This window comes from Ambystoma mexicanum, chromosome 2p (assembly GCF_040938575.1).
Source record: "Ambystoma mexicanum isolate Mex_15411 chromosome 2p, UKY_AmexF1_1, whole genome shotgun sequence".
NCBI lineage: Eukaryota > Metazoa > Chordata > Amphibia > Caudata > Ambystomatidae > Ambystoma > Ambystoma mexicanum.
The window spans coordinates 362,294,059-362,311,900 of record NC_090923.1 but is presented as its reverse complement, the minus strand read 5'-3'; the positions used below and the strand labels follow the sequence as shown (position 1 = coordinate 362,311,900).

The 17,842-nt window shown below is 43.2% G+C and overlaps 1 protein-coding gene across 1 annotated transcript in view; it reads right to left on the bottom strand.

Annotated features, from left to right (window-relative positions):
- ADAMTS9 (ADAM metallopeptidase with thrombospondin type 1 motif 9) overlaps positions 1-17,842 on the bottom strand; it is a 1,221,593-nt gene that overhangs the window by 885,325 nt on the left and 318,426 nt on the right. Inside the window, exon 16 of the mRNA XM_069643707.1 lies at positions 7,703-7,798. Within this exon, the coding sequence (XP_069499808.1) occupies positions 7,703-7,798 (96 nt within the window). The remainder of the gene's footprint in view (positions 1-7,702; positions 7,799-17,842) is intronic.

The window sequence follows — 17,842 nt, the reverse complement described above, 5'->3', positions numbered from 1 at the left end:
AAGGCACCCGCAAGCAGAACTTGTAGTTTGCCGGTCTGGTAACAACAGTACCAGCAAGCTTACCGGTACAGTTGTTACCAGACCGGCAAACTTATAATGAGGACCTATGTCTACTTAAAGGCACATGCTTTCAGGTATGATCTCTCTTTCACTTTCTTGGGGTATTGTTGTTTTCGAAATCCCCAAGCAGTGATTTTGCTGGCTGCATCAAAATCTGTAATATTTGTGCAGTTTCTACATATTCAAATGAAATTCATATGGTATACTCCATATAAGGTTTTTAGGATGGCCACTTCTGGCATGTAATGGGGCTTTGGAACCCGTCAGTTTTCTGTGAAGCTCACACATCACTTGCTGATTGATTATTTTCACTTTTACATCCAAAAACACCACAGAGTCTGCACTGTGTTGTTTCATGAAATTTAAATTGCAGTTATGGATATTCAGATGTTTGACAAAATTGTCCCAGTTTCTTTCACTGCCTTTCCAAATGATAAAGAGGTCATCGATGTAACGTAACCAAAGCACTATATTTTCAGTATATGCCTCATTGTCATCTGCCCACACTGTAAATTTCTCCCAGTAATCCATGGTCAAATTCGCATACCCCAGTGCAAATGTTGTACCCATAGCAGTCCCCTGGGTTTGACGAAATAATTTGTTATTAAACAAAAACGTGTTATTTTTCAGGCATAGATCAATCATACTTAGGATCATGTTGGTATGTTGTACAAAACTCAACGATCTTGTTTTAAGGAAGAATTCACAGGTTTTCATTACAAAATTATGTTGTATCGAGGTATATAAAGATACCACATCCATGATTGCCATAATGTACGTAGACTCCCACGGGAGATCATCTATTTTTGACAGGAAGTCAGTCGTGTCTTTGAGATATGAAGGTGATTATGGAACAAATTAAAACAACACCTCATCTACAAACTTTGACATGTTTTCCAGGAGAGACCCAGTAAGAGTTACAATGGGTCTTCCTGGTGGTCTAGTGGGATTTCTATGGATTTTGGGGATGTAATATATACACACACACACATAGATATATATATATAGTTTTTTTAAGTATAAAATTGATATGTGTAGAAAAGTTAATTTCAAGTGGGAGGACTTGCCCCTCATAAATTTGGCCTTGGTAAACTGAAGAAGCAAATCAAAGGACATGGGCTAGCCCTTGAATAAGGAAATGGAAAATAGTAGTCCAATCAGGAATGTCATCATTTAGACATTCTTGTGGGAGTGGTGTAATATTCATAAGGGGACGCACAATGGAAATCAGGGAGACTGCTTGAACTTACCTAGGTTGGAACTGCTGATAAGATTCCTGGAGGAAACTAGGGAAGGGGGGAAAGAGGCTTGGGCCTATGACCAAGGAGAATCAAAATAGAGGGATTGTGCTTGGAGACTATCCATGACTGATGTTGGATTCTGATGGTCCCTGTCCTGTACCTGAAAGATGACCTGAGCCTTGATGTCCTTTTCCCTGAGTGCAAACCCAGAGATACTTATGCAAGTAAACTTGGCCAACAAAACCAAATCTTGTGGGGATCTGTTTGATTCAATAGTTTTCACCATTATTGATTGAGTAGGCACACAAAGTAGATCCTTAGTATTTTTACCAACTAATCATTTAATTAATTCCCACACAGCTAAATTACACTGGGTGATTTTGTTTAAATTGAAATTAACAGTATTGCTTCCAGTGTGGATACAAAAATAGTCTGTTAAGTAATTGGATTCTCCTATTAGTTTTTGCCAACCGCAAAATTACCTAAAGGAAGGGGTGCATTAAAAAACGAAATTCCCTACTGCTTCCCATTCCCCCGAACCCTGCCTTATAGCAAAGGGGTTCCAAATGTTCAACGGAAAACCTGTTTTTTTGTGCTGGACTGTACAGTGTCCTCCCAATGTTAAACAGAGTGGAGTCACTGATTTAAAAGCACACCTACTGAAAGTGAGAAGGTGGCTCATGAGAGAAGGGGGATTTTACAATCTACATGAAAAGTGTTTGTTCTGAAAAGCTTATTGTGCTATAAGACTACCAGCATTGCTAAGAGTGCAGTGCCAGACACAATTATGTTTACACGTGATTAAGTTAAACAAAACTGCTATTACTTCCAAGTGTGCCTGGAGATAAAAATACATATTGCTGCATGTGTGAAATTGTTTTTTCAAAGTAAAGTGCTTTTTTTAATTCAACTTCATATAAAGTAGAGTGTCAAGCTTATGCCCTTGTCATGTTTCAATGTGCTACATGCCATTAGAAGTGAACCCCAGGCAAAGTGTTTTGACTGTACATGTAGTCGGGCTAAATAGTTTGTGATCTGTGTTATCCTGAACCAAGTAGTGTTTACAATTTGTAAAATAATAATTATTAGGAAAGAAAAGCATTTGGGCCACGGACTGAGGTGGTGTGATATGTGATGTTGTACGAATATGAATTTTCCTGTTCTGTAATAAATAACCTTTCTGCGTGGCAAATGGGTGAAGGAACTGCGAGTTCTAGATGAGTCACAGACAGGACTAGTTTTCACCTAAAAAAGGAATATCAGTGTGGCGCTTTTGATTGGGGGAGAGGCACTGAACTTCCTGTACTGATTGTTCATTAAATTAAGTCTTTTGTAGCTTCAGGACGTTGATAACAAAGTCTATTATTGAACTTTAGATCATGTTGCTGGAGACTATACATAGGCCACAGTTCCTGCTTGATTAAATGGATCAATAAAAGGACAGAGCTCCAAAATGTTCTGATCTCTGACTTATCTGAGACAGTCCGATGAGCAGCTTCCTTTTTATACAAGAGTCTGAGAAGGTCAGCAGTTACCTTTTTATCCAAGATTTGGATTTGACTTTGAATAAGATATGGTCTTTGATGTGATAATGAAGTACGAAGCCTGTTTCTCTGGTTGCTCACAATGGCTTTGTAGTTATTAACTATGCTTATAAGGTTTTCCTTTTCTTCCTGTTCTTGGTATACTTTTATCTCTACTTCAGAAAATGTGCCTTTCACCATGTTGTGTATTTTAAAATGGTTGAAAATGTACTAATTTCCCAAAATATACCTTTGATGCCGATTTTGCCATTCTCTAATGTTGCTGCTACGTTCTTAATATAGATATATTTTTTATCTTTTGCAATTTTATTTTGCTCTGAATAGAGTTTCCAATCTTGTGAGCCTTTTACAGTTCCATTGTGTTCCTTAAATGAAATAAATCCTTATTCGCACCCGGGGAAGGTCGCTAAGCCAATCAGGTGGCTGGAACAGCAGGAGATAATACACATTTCCCACCCACCGTCCCCGCCACCTGGGGTCATTCCCCGGGTGGCACCTTTTTGTTTTGTTAATGTGGAGAGGCAATAGGGAGCCTCTCCCAAAAATCTCCTGATCCCCTTTCCCACCACCTCCCTCCATCCCCACTGACCTGTGGGAGCAGAGCTCTGTGCTCTGGCTCCGGCACTCCTCCTGTCTCCCGGCCGCCACCATAGACATGTAAAAGGGGCTTGGTCCATAAGCCATATTTGTTTTCTTTTTCCTTTGGAGATTTGCACCCCGGATGAACCCCGGGGCGCAAATGGGTTTTGTGCCCGCTCAGGAGGGCGGACATGGCCAGTAATAGCCCACAGCCCAAGCTGAGGGCCTCGCTTTACTTGAACCTGCCTTAGCTCGGGCTGGCAGGCCGTTACCAGCCATGCCCGTCCTCCTGAAATGGCATGAATGCCATAATATGACCTATATGCATAATGCCCATGCAAACAATTATTCCCTAATTCTTTGTAACTAGATACTTGTGGTCAAATGTTCTGCTTTGGAACAAAAGAAAATTATACTGACAATGCTAGCACTTATTATACATAAGATCTTAGAATTAGGCATATTAATTAATCAATGCATTACATTTTTTTTCGAAGTGATCACACAGTTTGGAATATACACCCATATACCAAATGCTCTTGAGTGCAAAAACCCAGAAAACCGTTCAAAAGAACATACAAATGAAGTATTACCATGCACGCTAAGGACTGGAATTCTTGTCCAGCGGTATTGTCAATCTGACTTTAATTGCAAGAGAGAAGCAAGAAACAATTGATTTCACCAGAAGTGTTTGATTACTTCTTAGCCATTTCGAACATCTGAGTGGATCTGACATTCATATGCTCAATAGGCCCAACTCTTTGTGCAGTGGTTTCTTGTTGCATTTCAAGCAGAAGCATTTTCAGTTAGAAAAACCTTATTCAATTCATTAGTTATTTGGGATGGTGTTGGGTCATGTGGATCCATAGCTTGTACCGATCATAGGGAGCTCAGAAAGCATTTCTTATTCATCCTTCCCCTTTAGAATATCAAAATATACTTACACGGTTTCACGTAAGGCATTTGCTGACGACCGTTGACCATCAAATATGTCAGCATGAAGGAAAATCTTGTACAGAATGTGAGCGCACGTTTCACAGACACTTTATTGAAAAAAGTAAATCATTGTGTGCTTTTTCAAGTTCCACAAGTCAGTAAGAGTGAATGTCACAACCCCACTTTTTCAGTGAGGATTCAAGCTTGATTTAGCATCGATTTTTATCTATTGCTGACAGTCTTTCGTGGTGGGCAAAGTGGATGTGTAAACGTATGTGAAACACGAATATTTTCAACGATTAACAGCAGTAAATTCAAAATACTGAACAGGTTATTGTTTAGCAAACTAACACTTGAACATGTTTATTGATGCAGGCCTATTGCACTCTTTGCATTAACTGGAGTGCGGGACAAGATATACTAGAATTGATATTTTTAACATTTCTGAATACAATATATGGCCAAGCCTGGCCTATCTGTTCCATCATCTGGCCTCATTAGAGGCCAGATGATGGAAAGGTTAGCCCTTGCTTGTAAATGGTGTAAATGGTAGAACAGATAGATGGTGGACCAGATAGGCCATACTTGTAAATTGTCTTCAATGGGGCGCAACATTGTGCTAGTGGCGGCTTGCCACTCACAGTTTATTTTTATCACCATGGCTCGCGCTCAGTCAGTGCACTGACTGAGTGGCGCCAGCCCTGGGGAAATAAAAAAAAAAAAGAAAGCATGTGAATGGCACACTGCACACATTGGCACACCACTCAAACTGACATTTTATTTTTCAAATCAGGCTCTTCCGCTGGCACCTGGCTTCGCCCCCCCCCCCCAGTCCAATGCTTCTACCAACACAGTGCCACTAATGCTTGTTTCTAATATTATTACAGCCTGCTGTTGGATCACGGCAGAAAGCGTGTAGGCATACAACATAGCAGGTCGTCTTCGTCCCCCAATGATTCAAGTGAAGTTCACCAGAGTTATTGCTACTTGATGGGCAGGAGTGCTGGGATTTCCCGTGCGTGATATTTGTTGGGCGGGTACTTTGTAATGTTTGAATGTCGAAGGACAAGGCAAAGTGCAGCTGCCGGAATCCGAGAGTGTCAATGTGGGCATCGTGATCCTGGATTCAGTCTCATTTTAGGGATTCCCGTTCATACAATAAATATCCCGTATTTGGCCTGCAAGGGGTTGCACTTGATAAACACTTTCTTTGGTTGGTGTCTATCGTGACGTCCGGCGGTAAACGCTTGAATAATGAAGGCGGGGACGAGGGAGGGGAGCAGATAGTGATGCCTTCCTTACATTTGGTCATCTCCATTATTATGCCATGCCTCAGCGGGGTACAGCAGGATTGGGAATGAGTGCACCATCGGTTATGGACATGGCTTTAAGTGGGTTAAGAAATCGAGGGGGGTCCTCATTTGGGGGCGTGGCTTGTGGGGTGGGCGTGGCCTAAAAAGTACACAAACAATATTAAGGTACGCGAACAAATATATAAATGCATGTAAGCATTTATATATTTGTATGCATACCTAACTATGGTTTTTGTACTATGCAAGCCATCTTTTATAAATATTTGTTTATAAAAGATGGCTTGCAAAGTACACAAACCATAGTAAGGTACTCTGGCTACCCCTGCACTTGGTGACTGTTTTCTGTATCCCTACAGTCCCCCACCAGCACATGAAACCTGATGTCTGCACTTACCACCAGCTGCCCTTACTTCTCATATTGTTATTTATTCTATTTATCCCATGTACAGAACTGTCCCCTCCACCCTCCCACCCCGCACTTTTCCCCTTCCCCCCACCCCTGCACTTGCACGATCTGAATGACACCTGGCCAAGTAGGATTGTTGTCTCTGTCTTCCCTTTGTTCCCACCCCTTTGCCGCGTCACGCCTTGAAACACTTTTGTATAGGTGTGTTATAAATGCCATATCATATCACATAAATATATAAATGCTTACATTTATATATTTGTTTGCGTGCTTTACTATGTTTTGTGTACTTCAAGATGGCTTGAAAAGTACACAAGCCATAGTAAGGTACGCACACAAATGTTTAAGATGTATATATGTGTGTGCGTACCTTATGGTTTGCAAACTTTTCAACCCATCTTTTTTAAACATTTCTATGTTTACAGAAGATAGCCTGAAAAGTGCACAATTCAAGCCATCTTTTATAAAGCTTTGACGACGGACAAAGCCTAAGGCGTCTTTGTCCATTGGCAAAGCTTACTAAAAGATGGCCTGAATTGAGTACTTTTCAAGTCACCTTTTATAAACCTCTAAATATTTAATGGATTCCCCAGGTTCGCTGAGGGTTAAAGACGCCTCGGCGATCCAGGGCAACAAAGGGACAGTAACTTTCTCTGGTGACATCTCACGCGAGGGGTCACTAGAGGAATTTACAGTGACTGACAGATGTGCCAGCCAGCTATAGCAACACTGTGGCGGGCTGGCACTTCAGTCAGCTCGCCTCACTTAATGGCGGGCGCATCTCCTGTCACGGCTGTGTCCACGGCGGGATATTGCATCCTGCAAAAATTGTGGTGACACCGGGGGCCCCGGCAGGCCCCTGCTCAGCCCCACTTTTTGGAGACTGCCGGAGCCCGGCCCCGGCTCGCCCCGGCGCACTTAAAGCACTGGTTATGGACCCTGAATGCCAGGGGCTAAGAACAGTGCACTCACTGATGGGGCTTGGCATGTAATTTAGCTCCTGGGAAGTCTTCCGTGAGAGGAAGGGTTGCGTCAATAATGATTAACGTGATAAGTGATGGTAGCTGACATAATGAAGGCATTTGTAAGTGAAATAATACATTGTTTAAAACATGGGAACTTACCTGAGGCTGTATTTAGTTCCCCATCGCAGAACCCAAGAGTTTTTAGGCCTTTTACATTGTTCCTTGTGACAGCGTAATGAACACTGGAAACGGACTACAACTATCCAGGCACGGCGACGGAAAAGTAAGCGCGACAGTTACTTTAAAAAAAAAAATTGAAAAACTTTTGTACTGATGGTTTTCACTTGCCAGTGTAAATGGCATGAAGGGCCGAGGTGCCAGGGTGCCTGTCCAGTAACTGCTCTGCCAAGCCTGCATTAAGTACCATTGCTTTGCTCGGATCCTATACATAGGCAGCGGGGATGCCACCCTCCCAGCCAGAATCTTATTGACTAAATGGTAGTTTGTGCATACACACATTACACACTCCTCTGATATCTTCCTGTAGTTCTAAACAGAATGTATATTGTCTGGGGCCTATACAGCCAATACAGAAAGAACTATTAAGTATTTGAGGGACCATTTTGTGTTTAATAACTGAAACAAAACGTTATCTTACCTAGGTAGTTATCGTCGTCAGGTTTCCGAGAGTAGCTGTGTTGTCTCACATCAATATTAGTAGCACCAGCTGGAATACGAACCACCGTGTTATAGCCTGAAATTATTTCACAGAAGTACATATTACTGTCCAATTTCTCACTCATTCTTTTATATGTACAAAGAAAAAAGTGAACATATGTTGTGCAATTCAAGTTAATGGGATATATAGGTAGGTATGATATAGAACACAAAAGATTACGAGAGTCCCATCACATGCTCCTGATTGTTGTCTAGAAGAGCCTTGTTAACTTCACGCCAGCAGGTACAGCGTGTTACCAAAAAACGACTGGAAGACATTGCTTCCGTGTGGAAAAACTGCCTTCCTTTTTGGGCACTTGCATTTCTGCTAGGACTGACTTCCCTTGATTATTTGGTAATCTGTCCTCAGGAAATGCTTTTGACTGTCCGTACCAACTGGTGCTGTACTAACATACCTACATGACATTAACTCGGTGTGTTTCTGGATGTGTAAAACCGAGCATTCAGAATACATTTAAAGTAAAACGGGTTATTGTTACTGGACACAAGGTTAGTTTGCACCTCATTTGTAAGGAGGTGTGCAGTGTGCTTTGCACTAGCTCATTAATGCACAAAGGAAGCAGCAGCTTCCGGGGTGATTTTACTCATGAATGAATGAACATTTATAGTGTGCATATCCAAGGAATCAAGCAAAACATGGCATCTGGGCGCAGTTGGGGTATTTAAGGGAGTATAATCAGCGGTGATAGCAAACATTACTGAAAGAGATTTGTTGTTAGCTTTTTAATAAACAGTTCCAGAGATTCCATTCTCCGTAAGTCAAATGGGAGGTTTATTGCAGGGCTGTCAAGCCATACATGAGAAGCATCCGTTCTCATAAGTGACTGATTTTGAGAACGGGACCGTTACAAGTCGTCCCTCTGATGACCTGAGAAGATCAGCCTGGTTGATAAAGGAAGATTTTAGCTGAAAGGTAGGCTGACGCCAAGCCATGAATACATTTAAAAACAAGACACAACGTTTTAAACAAGATTCACTGCTTCACTGGGAGACTATCCTACGATAGTGGGAGATGGATGCCTTCTTGGGCAGTGAGAAAATAAGTTTTACTGAAGTGTTCTGAGCAACCTGCAGTCGCTGAACCTGGTATTTAGGAATACCCGGCAGAAGGGAGATACAATAATCAAGCCTCGAATTTACAAGGGCTCCAACTACTGCACAACAATCTTTCTGCAAAATGAGAGGCCTTAAAGGCTTGAACAGTTTAAGTTTGTAAAAGACCGTTTTAATAGTCTGTTTAATCTGTCCATTGCAGTTCATGTTTGCCTGCCAGATGCAGCTGAGGTGCTTAACATTTTGTGAACAGCTTGTCTGGACATTAAAAAGAAAGGGACAGAGAATTGTCCCTCTTCACAGAACAACAGTAACCGCAGTAGAAGGGGACCTAGAAATGGGAGAGTGTCTAATGAATCACAGATTCACAGAGCAACAGTAACCACAGTTGAAAGAATGAGTGAAGGACAGAAAACACAAGTACAGCTAACTGCTAAGAGGGGCGGGGGGTGCCTAAGGTTACTCAAGATAGAAATAGTTATGTCAACATGATTTAGGGAAAATGTACACGCGAAGGCCGTGTAGTTTAGTAAGGAGCAGGAGTGGCTGCTCCCCCTCCCGACACCTACTTTACCTTTCGGTCACTGGTGGTCGTTAACTGAGTTTAGTACTCGCAAGCTGCACCCCTTTGCCACCTAACAACTGCGATGCACAACGCCGTGCTGTTGGCCTTCCCTGGCTTTGCCATAGAGGGTTCAGTAGGCCAGTTTTAAAGGCAGGATGGCATCAAGCGTCATGACATAAGAGTGCGTGGCATAGTCGTAGTGTCGATCGGGCAGCGTAACCTGTGTATCTGCGGAGCACAACACTGCACCCATGGCCTTCGCAGGCTTTGCCAAAGTTGTCAACCACAAAACAAGGAAGCACACAGAATAAATACCCTTGTTTACCTTTTCCACTAGAAATTGTACCTTTGCTTGGAGGATTAGTTGATGTGCCAAGGACATGTTCCTAGATTTGTGTGGATAATTGCATGGCGTTTCTAGAAACTCAATGCAATATCCATTTGTAACTGTTGATCGTACGCACTTGTCTGTTGTGAATCCCTCCCATTTGTGGATAAAGAGTGAAATGTGGCCCTCCTACCAGGGATACATGGAAGGGGATTTCTATATGGGAGTCATTACTTGGACGGGTTGTCTGAGCCCCTAGCAGCTTGGCCTCTACACCGAATACATATTCTTCTGAACAATCATTGATAAGAGGACTGGGAGGATGATCGTGGCCTTTGGCTGGTGTACCCGAGGTAGTGGTAGCACCTGGGGAATACATGCATTGTGTTGTCCTTGTGTACCCTTGGGCACGAAAAGTGTGACGATGGCTATAAGCCCCTCGTTGCATAAAAGGCTTATTGGTAATTTGGCCCAGACTTTTAAGGGTTTCATGTTCTTTTGTACCAGTCTCTGCAGCATCCTCGACAGCTTTCCCAAATAGTTTTTTATCCTCAATGGGCATATTTATGTGAGTGACCAGTGTTTCGGGTTTAAAGTCTGAGTTTCTAAGTCATGCATGGCATTGCATAAGTGTACCTTCGGCCACCACCTTTCCTGCTTTGTCTGCAGCATCCAGGGAGTTCTTAATAATGGTATTTGCTACCTGCTTGCCCTCAGAAAGTTTTTAAAGCAACCGTAAAGGTTCTGGCACCCCATTAACCTGTTCCTCCACCTGGTCCCACTGTGCCCTGTTAAAACTAGCAAATAGGGTAGTGTTATTGGCTATTAACATTTGGAATGCTGCAGAAGTAGCTACTCTTTTGACCAGAGAGTAGATTTCCTTGCTCTCCTTAACAGGTGGAGCTTCAGAGGTAGCTAGGGGAGTGCCCGCCCTTCTGCATGTGGTTGTAACTACCAGAGAGTCTGGATTTAGTTGACCCTTGACGAAAAGGGAGTCTGTTGGGCAGATTTGAAACGCTTTTCAATGCACGGATTTACAGGTATAGCAAGAGTGGGAGTATTAAATATGGAAGATGTCTTAATAGACTGTAACAGTGGGATGTATTGCCCTACTTGTTTCTTTTCATTTAATATATTTTCCACAAAGTCAGCATCTTCTCTGACTCATGTGTATCAGTTTTAAAGGGGTCAGCAGCTCTTTTTAAAAAATCATTATAAAGTATCTGACCATCAATAGGCGAGTTTGCAATTGGTTCTTCTGTCATATCTGGGGATTGTACAAAATACTCATCCGGCTAACCAGGGTCTGTGCCAGGATCGTCTTGTAAAAAGACTTTACCCGGATCATCTTCATCAGAGTTATTACAGACTCCTCATAGGGGTATGAATGATCAATCCTAGAGTCTTTAGTTGGGGATTGCCCCTCCACTTGTGAGATGTACTTTTGTTTAAAAGGGTGTTTACCTAGGAAATCAACAAAAGATGCCACTTTGTCCATGGTACTTTCAAATCTTCCTTTGGTCCATGAAACAGTAGATGGTGTGTCATTAAGGTGTGAAACTATTTCCTCCTGTTGTTAGAGCTAGGTCTTTCCTTGGAGTGCTCGTGATAAGGGGGAGGTAGCCCTAGTGTATCCTGTGGGACACCATCCGTCCGGAGCTGGGCAGGAGCACTCAGGATATTCTGTCTCCCGTACAGTGTCTTCTGTTTCACTAATGGTTCCCGAGGCTGTCTTGCGATGCCTCAAATTCCTCCATGCTTCACCCTGCATCACATAGGTTGCCAATAACTTCGACCACCAGTCTTAAAGGATCTTGGGATTAAAATGTTACATTCATACTTGGAGGCATTCCAAACCACCACTTACATTGTTTGCTCTAGTGATATTTATCAGGAGGGACAGTCTCCCCGGCTGGCGGGGCACTGCATTCTGGGCTCTCGCTTGGGTTACCTGGTCGGTTTGTCAGGCTGGCTTCTCTCAGCCCTCCTTGTCGATTAGTCGGCGCCAGGTGCAGCGGGCACCGTTTTCCAATACCTGATTTGTCCAGGCTTCTTTTCTACAGCCGGATGGTTACTCCTCTAGAACGCAAGAGAGAGAGCAGCGTTCCATGCTTTCCTCTGTCTGTTTTCAAGTAGGGCTAGATGTGTACGCCTTGTCTGCACAAATGTGAATGCAGCAAAGCTAGTACCTTTGTGAACACATAAGGTGCTAATGTTATACAAAAGGCAGTACTTGGAAATCGTAGATGCTGGTCTCAACCTTGAACCTGATATATTTGCAATGTTTTGGCGGGTTAGAAGAAAACAGACTCTTTGCCATTTTACTATAGTGGTTTATTAAAGGAAAGGTGAAAACTCCTGACTTTTTCAATAATACGGATGTTCGATACCTAACAAACTAAGTAAGGTTTTCGTCAGTCGTCGGTGAAAATCCCAAATCAGATTGAGTCCACTGTCCAAAACTAGCCTATGCTAACCCAGCCACTATTAGAACAACTAAAGCACAGGAGAATGACTTGCTTCTCCTTTAAGGTGTGTTTTACCCACATTCAATTTAATGTAGGATTCGTAAATAGATTTAGCAACCATAACCATCAAGTTTTATATTTGAAAAAATTGGATTTTCCCAGGTCTCAATGGTTTCCTTCGCTTGCTTTCTCTTCTTTCTCTCTTTATCCTCTTCTTTTAATCTATTATTTATCAGCACTTTCCTTTTACAGGATGTATCAACATTTTACCTTTATTTTCACTCAAGTTCCTCCCTTCATTTACTGCCCACTTTTTTTATCTTGTCAGGGACAATTTGGAAAGTTCCAATATTCTTTCTCACTTCCTTTGTGACTGGAATGCAAATATAAGTTCCAGCAATTAATCTCCCTCTCTTCCGGTATTCTCACTATTTTGTCTTGACTGGGATGAGCGTTCCACTAATGATTCTCTCTCTCTCTTCAGGTATTCTCAATATTTTATCTTGACTGGGACGAGTATGAGCATTTCAGTAACGATTCTCAATCTCCCTTGCAGGTCTCCCCTTTTTCCAGTGAACTGTATTCTGTAGAGATAACGTCAGTGGGGTCCATCATAGACTGGGATCTTCTCCTGGTATCAGAATGGCTTCTTGCCTCTTCAGGACTGATACGGACTGCTTCTCTGATCCTCCTGGCTCGCCTTACTCTGTGGCATCTTTGTAAATGTGGTATTGGCGTTGTTCATGGACCTACCATTCCACCGTGTCCAGCTAGCAGTCATGCCACCACTTTTCCTCCGCTTCAGCTCGGGAAGCCTCTCGGTACATCCTCCCTTCACCTAAGCAGTCTGCACTTCTTCCCTTTCGCAACATAGTTCCATTGGTGGCTTCACTCACTTCTCTCATCGGACACTGCACATTCCGAAGTCCTCCAACAGGTCTTGGTAAGCTGATTTCAAACTCCTGGGCTATCTCCCATCCCAGGGCCTTGCCTCTCCGTTTTATGACAATGTCTTGGGGCTTCCCCGGTGCCATGTCAAAGTCCTTCTTTTATTTTGTACTCAGTATGTTTCCAATGATGTTCTTTGTTTGAGTTTTCTCTCAACTTTTCGTTCATAGACACCAATGATATATTTGGTTGACAATAACAAATATGGATTTGTTCTTCTGGTCTTTCTTCATGGGATGTTAATGATGATGGGGTAGTGGTTCTTTGTTTAGGGTGTTCCTCATAGCAATGGTAGTCCTTTCCTCAGAGGGAGAATCTCTCCCGGTAAGGTCACGCTTTCCTCTAACCCTAGGGAGGGTATTGCGTAGTGGGCAAGTCTCACAGGGAAAGGTTTCCCCTTGGGAGAAGTGACTGAATCCTGCGATTCGTCACAGGTTGCATGGGTGGGACCCTTATACCGAAAGTAATCACTTTGGTGCTGTTCTGCCACTAACAACATTTATTCATGTGCAATCCTTACTTTGCTCTCTAAATTGGCCCTGTCACAGCTTCTGCTGGTGCTGCGTCTAAGATCCTCGAGTGAATTGAAGACCATGATAGGGTCCATGAGAAATGGAAGACTGCTGGTTGCAAGAACACCATCTGGCATTATTAATGCCCCTCATGGGAATTTGTATTTTGAGAGCGAGTCTGGAGCCCGTAGGATCTCATGTTTTGTTTTTTGCCTTAATTCCCTCACCCACTGTTTGAGGCCCACATCTGCCAGGACCAAACTGCAACTATTTGGTATCACTTACAGTCTTCATATTAGGCAAGATTGTATGCAGTACCCTGTGGAACACTGCACCAGCCTTGTCCTCTTGGCAATAGTTAACCTAACCTTTGATATAAGCATGTACTACAGAAGCTGGTAGAGAGACTGAGCAGCCAGGCTTACCTCAAGAGGGGTCAATGTGAGCTGTAAGGTTATTACACAGAGATTCACAGTGATAAGTATCCAAATAAACACTTACTCTCAATGTTTCTTGATTAAACAATTATTTATTAATGTAACAGTCAAATGAACAAGCCTTCTTTAGAAGGGAGCAAATATATGTAACACAAACATATACTTCAAAACTACACACTCTCAGCTTCAATAAATCAGCAGATACCCATTTGGGATGGCTCACAAACACGTCCTACACCCTGAGGTGACAAATAACTCGGACACTGTGGACATTGATATATCACTGGTACATTTAGAGCAATACTAAGTTTAGTGTCAAAAGTAAAAAAGAGGAGGGAATACAGCAATGGTTAACAAATATTCTTAAACAGGTAAGTACTTTTTGAACCCTCCATTGCAAAGTAAATTAACCCTCTTCTGGGGAATAGTTAAAGCACAAAGTCAGAGGTGAGAAGAGTCTTTCAGGGAGCCAGGCCAGCCAATGTTAATTGAAAAAAGGTCTAGGTAAACTGAAGCACTTCTGGTAGGTAAGTAAATGTCTTGCACAATGTTTTAGAAGTTTTTGTAGAAAATGAAATTACTGTAGGGTCACAAGCTGGGAGGCTTCTGAGGGGCAAAGCTGCAAGCAACTCTGCAAAAGCAACCAAGACAAGTCTCAACCGAGAGCTAGCAAGGCTACACAACAATAGGTAAGTCCACTTAGTGTTACAGTACCTTTGGTTTGAAGAAATTGGTTCCAGCTGGCTTCTGTTACTGTGTAGGTCTGCAGATCCTGTTGTTCCTGGGCCTTAGTCGTGGGGACAAGAGGGATGACGTCTGGGGACTCCCGCACTACGAATTGAAGGTCGGTGGCAGCAATGGGTAAACTTCAGATCAGCGGCACTTCGCGGTTTCAGTTCCTAGCGGCCCACGCAAACAGCACCACTGCAGTTCTCGGATACCTTTATAGGCTTTCCTCGTATCTGGGGTCCAGCACTCTGTTGAGGTGGCTAAGCCGTGGTCAGTCCTGCTTCATGGGAGTCTGGAGGATCTTCCTAGAGCTTGTGTCTGACTTAAAAATGAGACACTCAAATCTGGTGTTCCTCTCCCTGGCTATCGATTCCTGCAGCAGCAATCAAAGTACAGCCGAGAGGATGTCCAGACGAGTTCGCTTTTGGGTTGAGTGGTCCCACCAACCAAGGGGAGAAGTCTCCCGTTGCAGGGCTTCTCTAGTCGAGGTGAATTTGGAGCTTCAGCAATGCATCAGGGGTTCACCGGGCAAACCAACGGTCCAACAGTTACAGCTGGCATCTCTTCCAAGTTCTTTGTCAAATTCCTTTGTCCAGTGGTCGACTCTGCCTTCCAAGCAAAAAGCCTCACGTCTTATGCAGGATTCTCCCATTCATTCGTAGCACACATGTCACTCACAGAGCAGGGTGGCTGTCCTCCAAGGACAGTAGCCAGCCAATCACCCTTGGGTGCATTCCTGTAACCAAGCGTATTAAGCACAGAGAGTTTCGGGCACCTCCGTCACCTCCTGCCCTGCCAGACACACTAGAACCAGAGGCAGGCTTCACCATTGAATTCCGCCAAAGACAAAATGAACAAAGGGACCAAACCCGGTTTGGCACGCAGAGTAAATCTTAAGAAAGACCTTTGCAACAGGAAATGGCAAAAAAAGAAGACCAGAGTCATTTTGACAAAATAGGCACCCATGGGTGTTTTACTGCAACTGTAATTGCAGACCGCAGTAAAAACACACAATGGTAGATAAAAGTAAACCACTGCCACCAGCCATTAATTGTAGAAAGGGTAACATAAAACTGTTAACTGAGAAACTAGACAAAGGGGATACTAAGTAACCCCTCCAGCACCCTATTGTAAGATACTGTGTGCTGGGTCTAGAATGTTACAAAATGTAAGTAAAGTCAATTTCACTTTACTGCTCTTGGAAATAATAGTTTCTCCAAGAGACGGTATTTAAACTTTTGGGAAATCTAAGAGACTTCCCTGTGTCACTTCACTGAGGGTGCTGTGGTTCACAATGTAGAGATGATGCCGATGGAGTTTGTCAGACTCCAAAGTCAAAAGAAACAGAGTCCAAATCACAGAAAAATACATGAGAGGGAAAAAGGTCTCACTCTCTCCAGGTTAGAAATTAAAAGTCCTAAAGTCCAGCAAAAAGAGCTAGGGGTCTCTAAGGTTGACGGGAATTAGCACATTTCTGAGAATTCTCCCTAACATTCGCCCCTCCCCTCCCCCCAGACTAATGGACATGAGAAATTAATCCACTACTGGATGCATCTTCATACCCCAGTCTGTCATACTTTCTGGAGAGACCATCAGCATTTTAGTGATTACACCCTGACCTGTGTTCTATGGTGCAATCAAACCCCTGAAGGCTGACTGACCATTTTAACAATTTAGGATTCTCCCCCTTCGTCTGCATTAACCATCTCAAGGGTTGGCGATATGACAATGTATTACTTACCGTAAAAGCATTTCTGATGGTTGTATCTGCTTAGATTCACATGCTGTGCATAGGTCCGACATCCAGTGGTCACTGCGGAGTATTGCATTTTGTTTTTCGTAGTCGAAAAAGGGACGTCGACAAGGCGTGTCTGTAACACTATCCGTATAGTGACGTGCGTTGTACCCACAATCCCTCACGCGTCGAGGTCCCTCTGTTTGTATTTTTTCTGCCCTGAGGGAGCCTTCTATACGTGAGTGAGTACAGAAAAGAGAGAGATCTAGAAAGATGTCTATGTTCCTTCCATCCGAGCGGGGAGGAAGGGTGGGCGCATGTGAATCTAAGCAGATACAACCATCAGAAATGCTTTTACGGTAAGTAATGCATTGTCTTCTGATGTTTGTTAATCTGCTTAGAATCGCATGCTGTGCATAGACTAGCGAGCAGTACCCAGAGTTGGCGGTGGGTTATGAGAAGGAACAGTAGAGAAAAGATGTCTTAATACTGCACGTCCCACCTGGGAGTCAGATCTAGAGTGTGCATCTAGACAGTAGTGTTTTGTAAAGGTGTGCACAGAACTCCAGGTAGCCGCTTTGCAGATGGACTCAAGGGGAACATTTGCAATGAACGCTATGGAAGCCCCAGTGCCTCGAGTGGAATGTGCTCTTGGCTTGAAGGGTAGTTCTCTCTTAGCAAGAGTGTAACAGAGAGTGATGCATTGAACAATCCATCTAGATATAGTGGACTTTGAGACTGCATCTCCTTCTCTTCCTGCTGCCACGAGACAAAGAACTGATTAGTCTTGCTCAGTGGTCTGGTTCTTTCCATGTAGAACATGACAGCTCTGCGTACATCTAGTGTATGCAGACTTTTTTCTCCCAAGATGGAAGGGTTTTGAAAGAACGTTGGTAGTTCTATTGACTGGTTTACATGGAATTTCGAGATGAATTTTGGTGCAAACCTTGGGTGTGTGCGTAGAACCACCTTATCCTTGTGAACTGTTACGAAGGGGTCTAGAACAGAAAGAGCCTGTAGTTCACTTACTCTCCTAATGGAGGTGATAGCTATTAGGAAAGCAGTCTTAAGAGTGAGGTCTTTAAGAGTTGCCTTGTGCATGGGTTCAAAAGGAGGGCCCATGAGTCTAGAAAGTACCACATTTAAGTCCCATCCGGGAGCTGGGTTAGCTATCGGAGGGTGTATTCTCTTTACCCCCTCCATGAAGCCCTTGATAACTGCTATCTTCCACCACGACACTTTAAGTTGGGAAGTGGTGTATGCAGAAAGTGCCGCCAGGTGGACT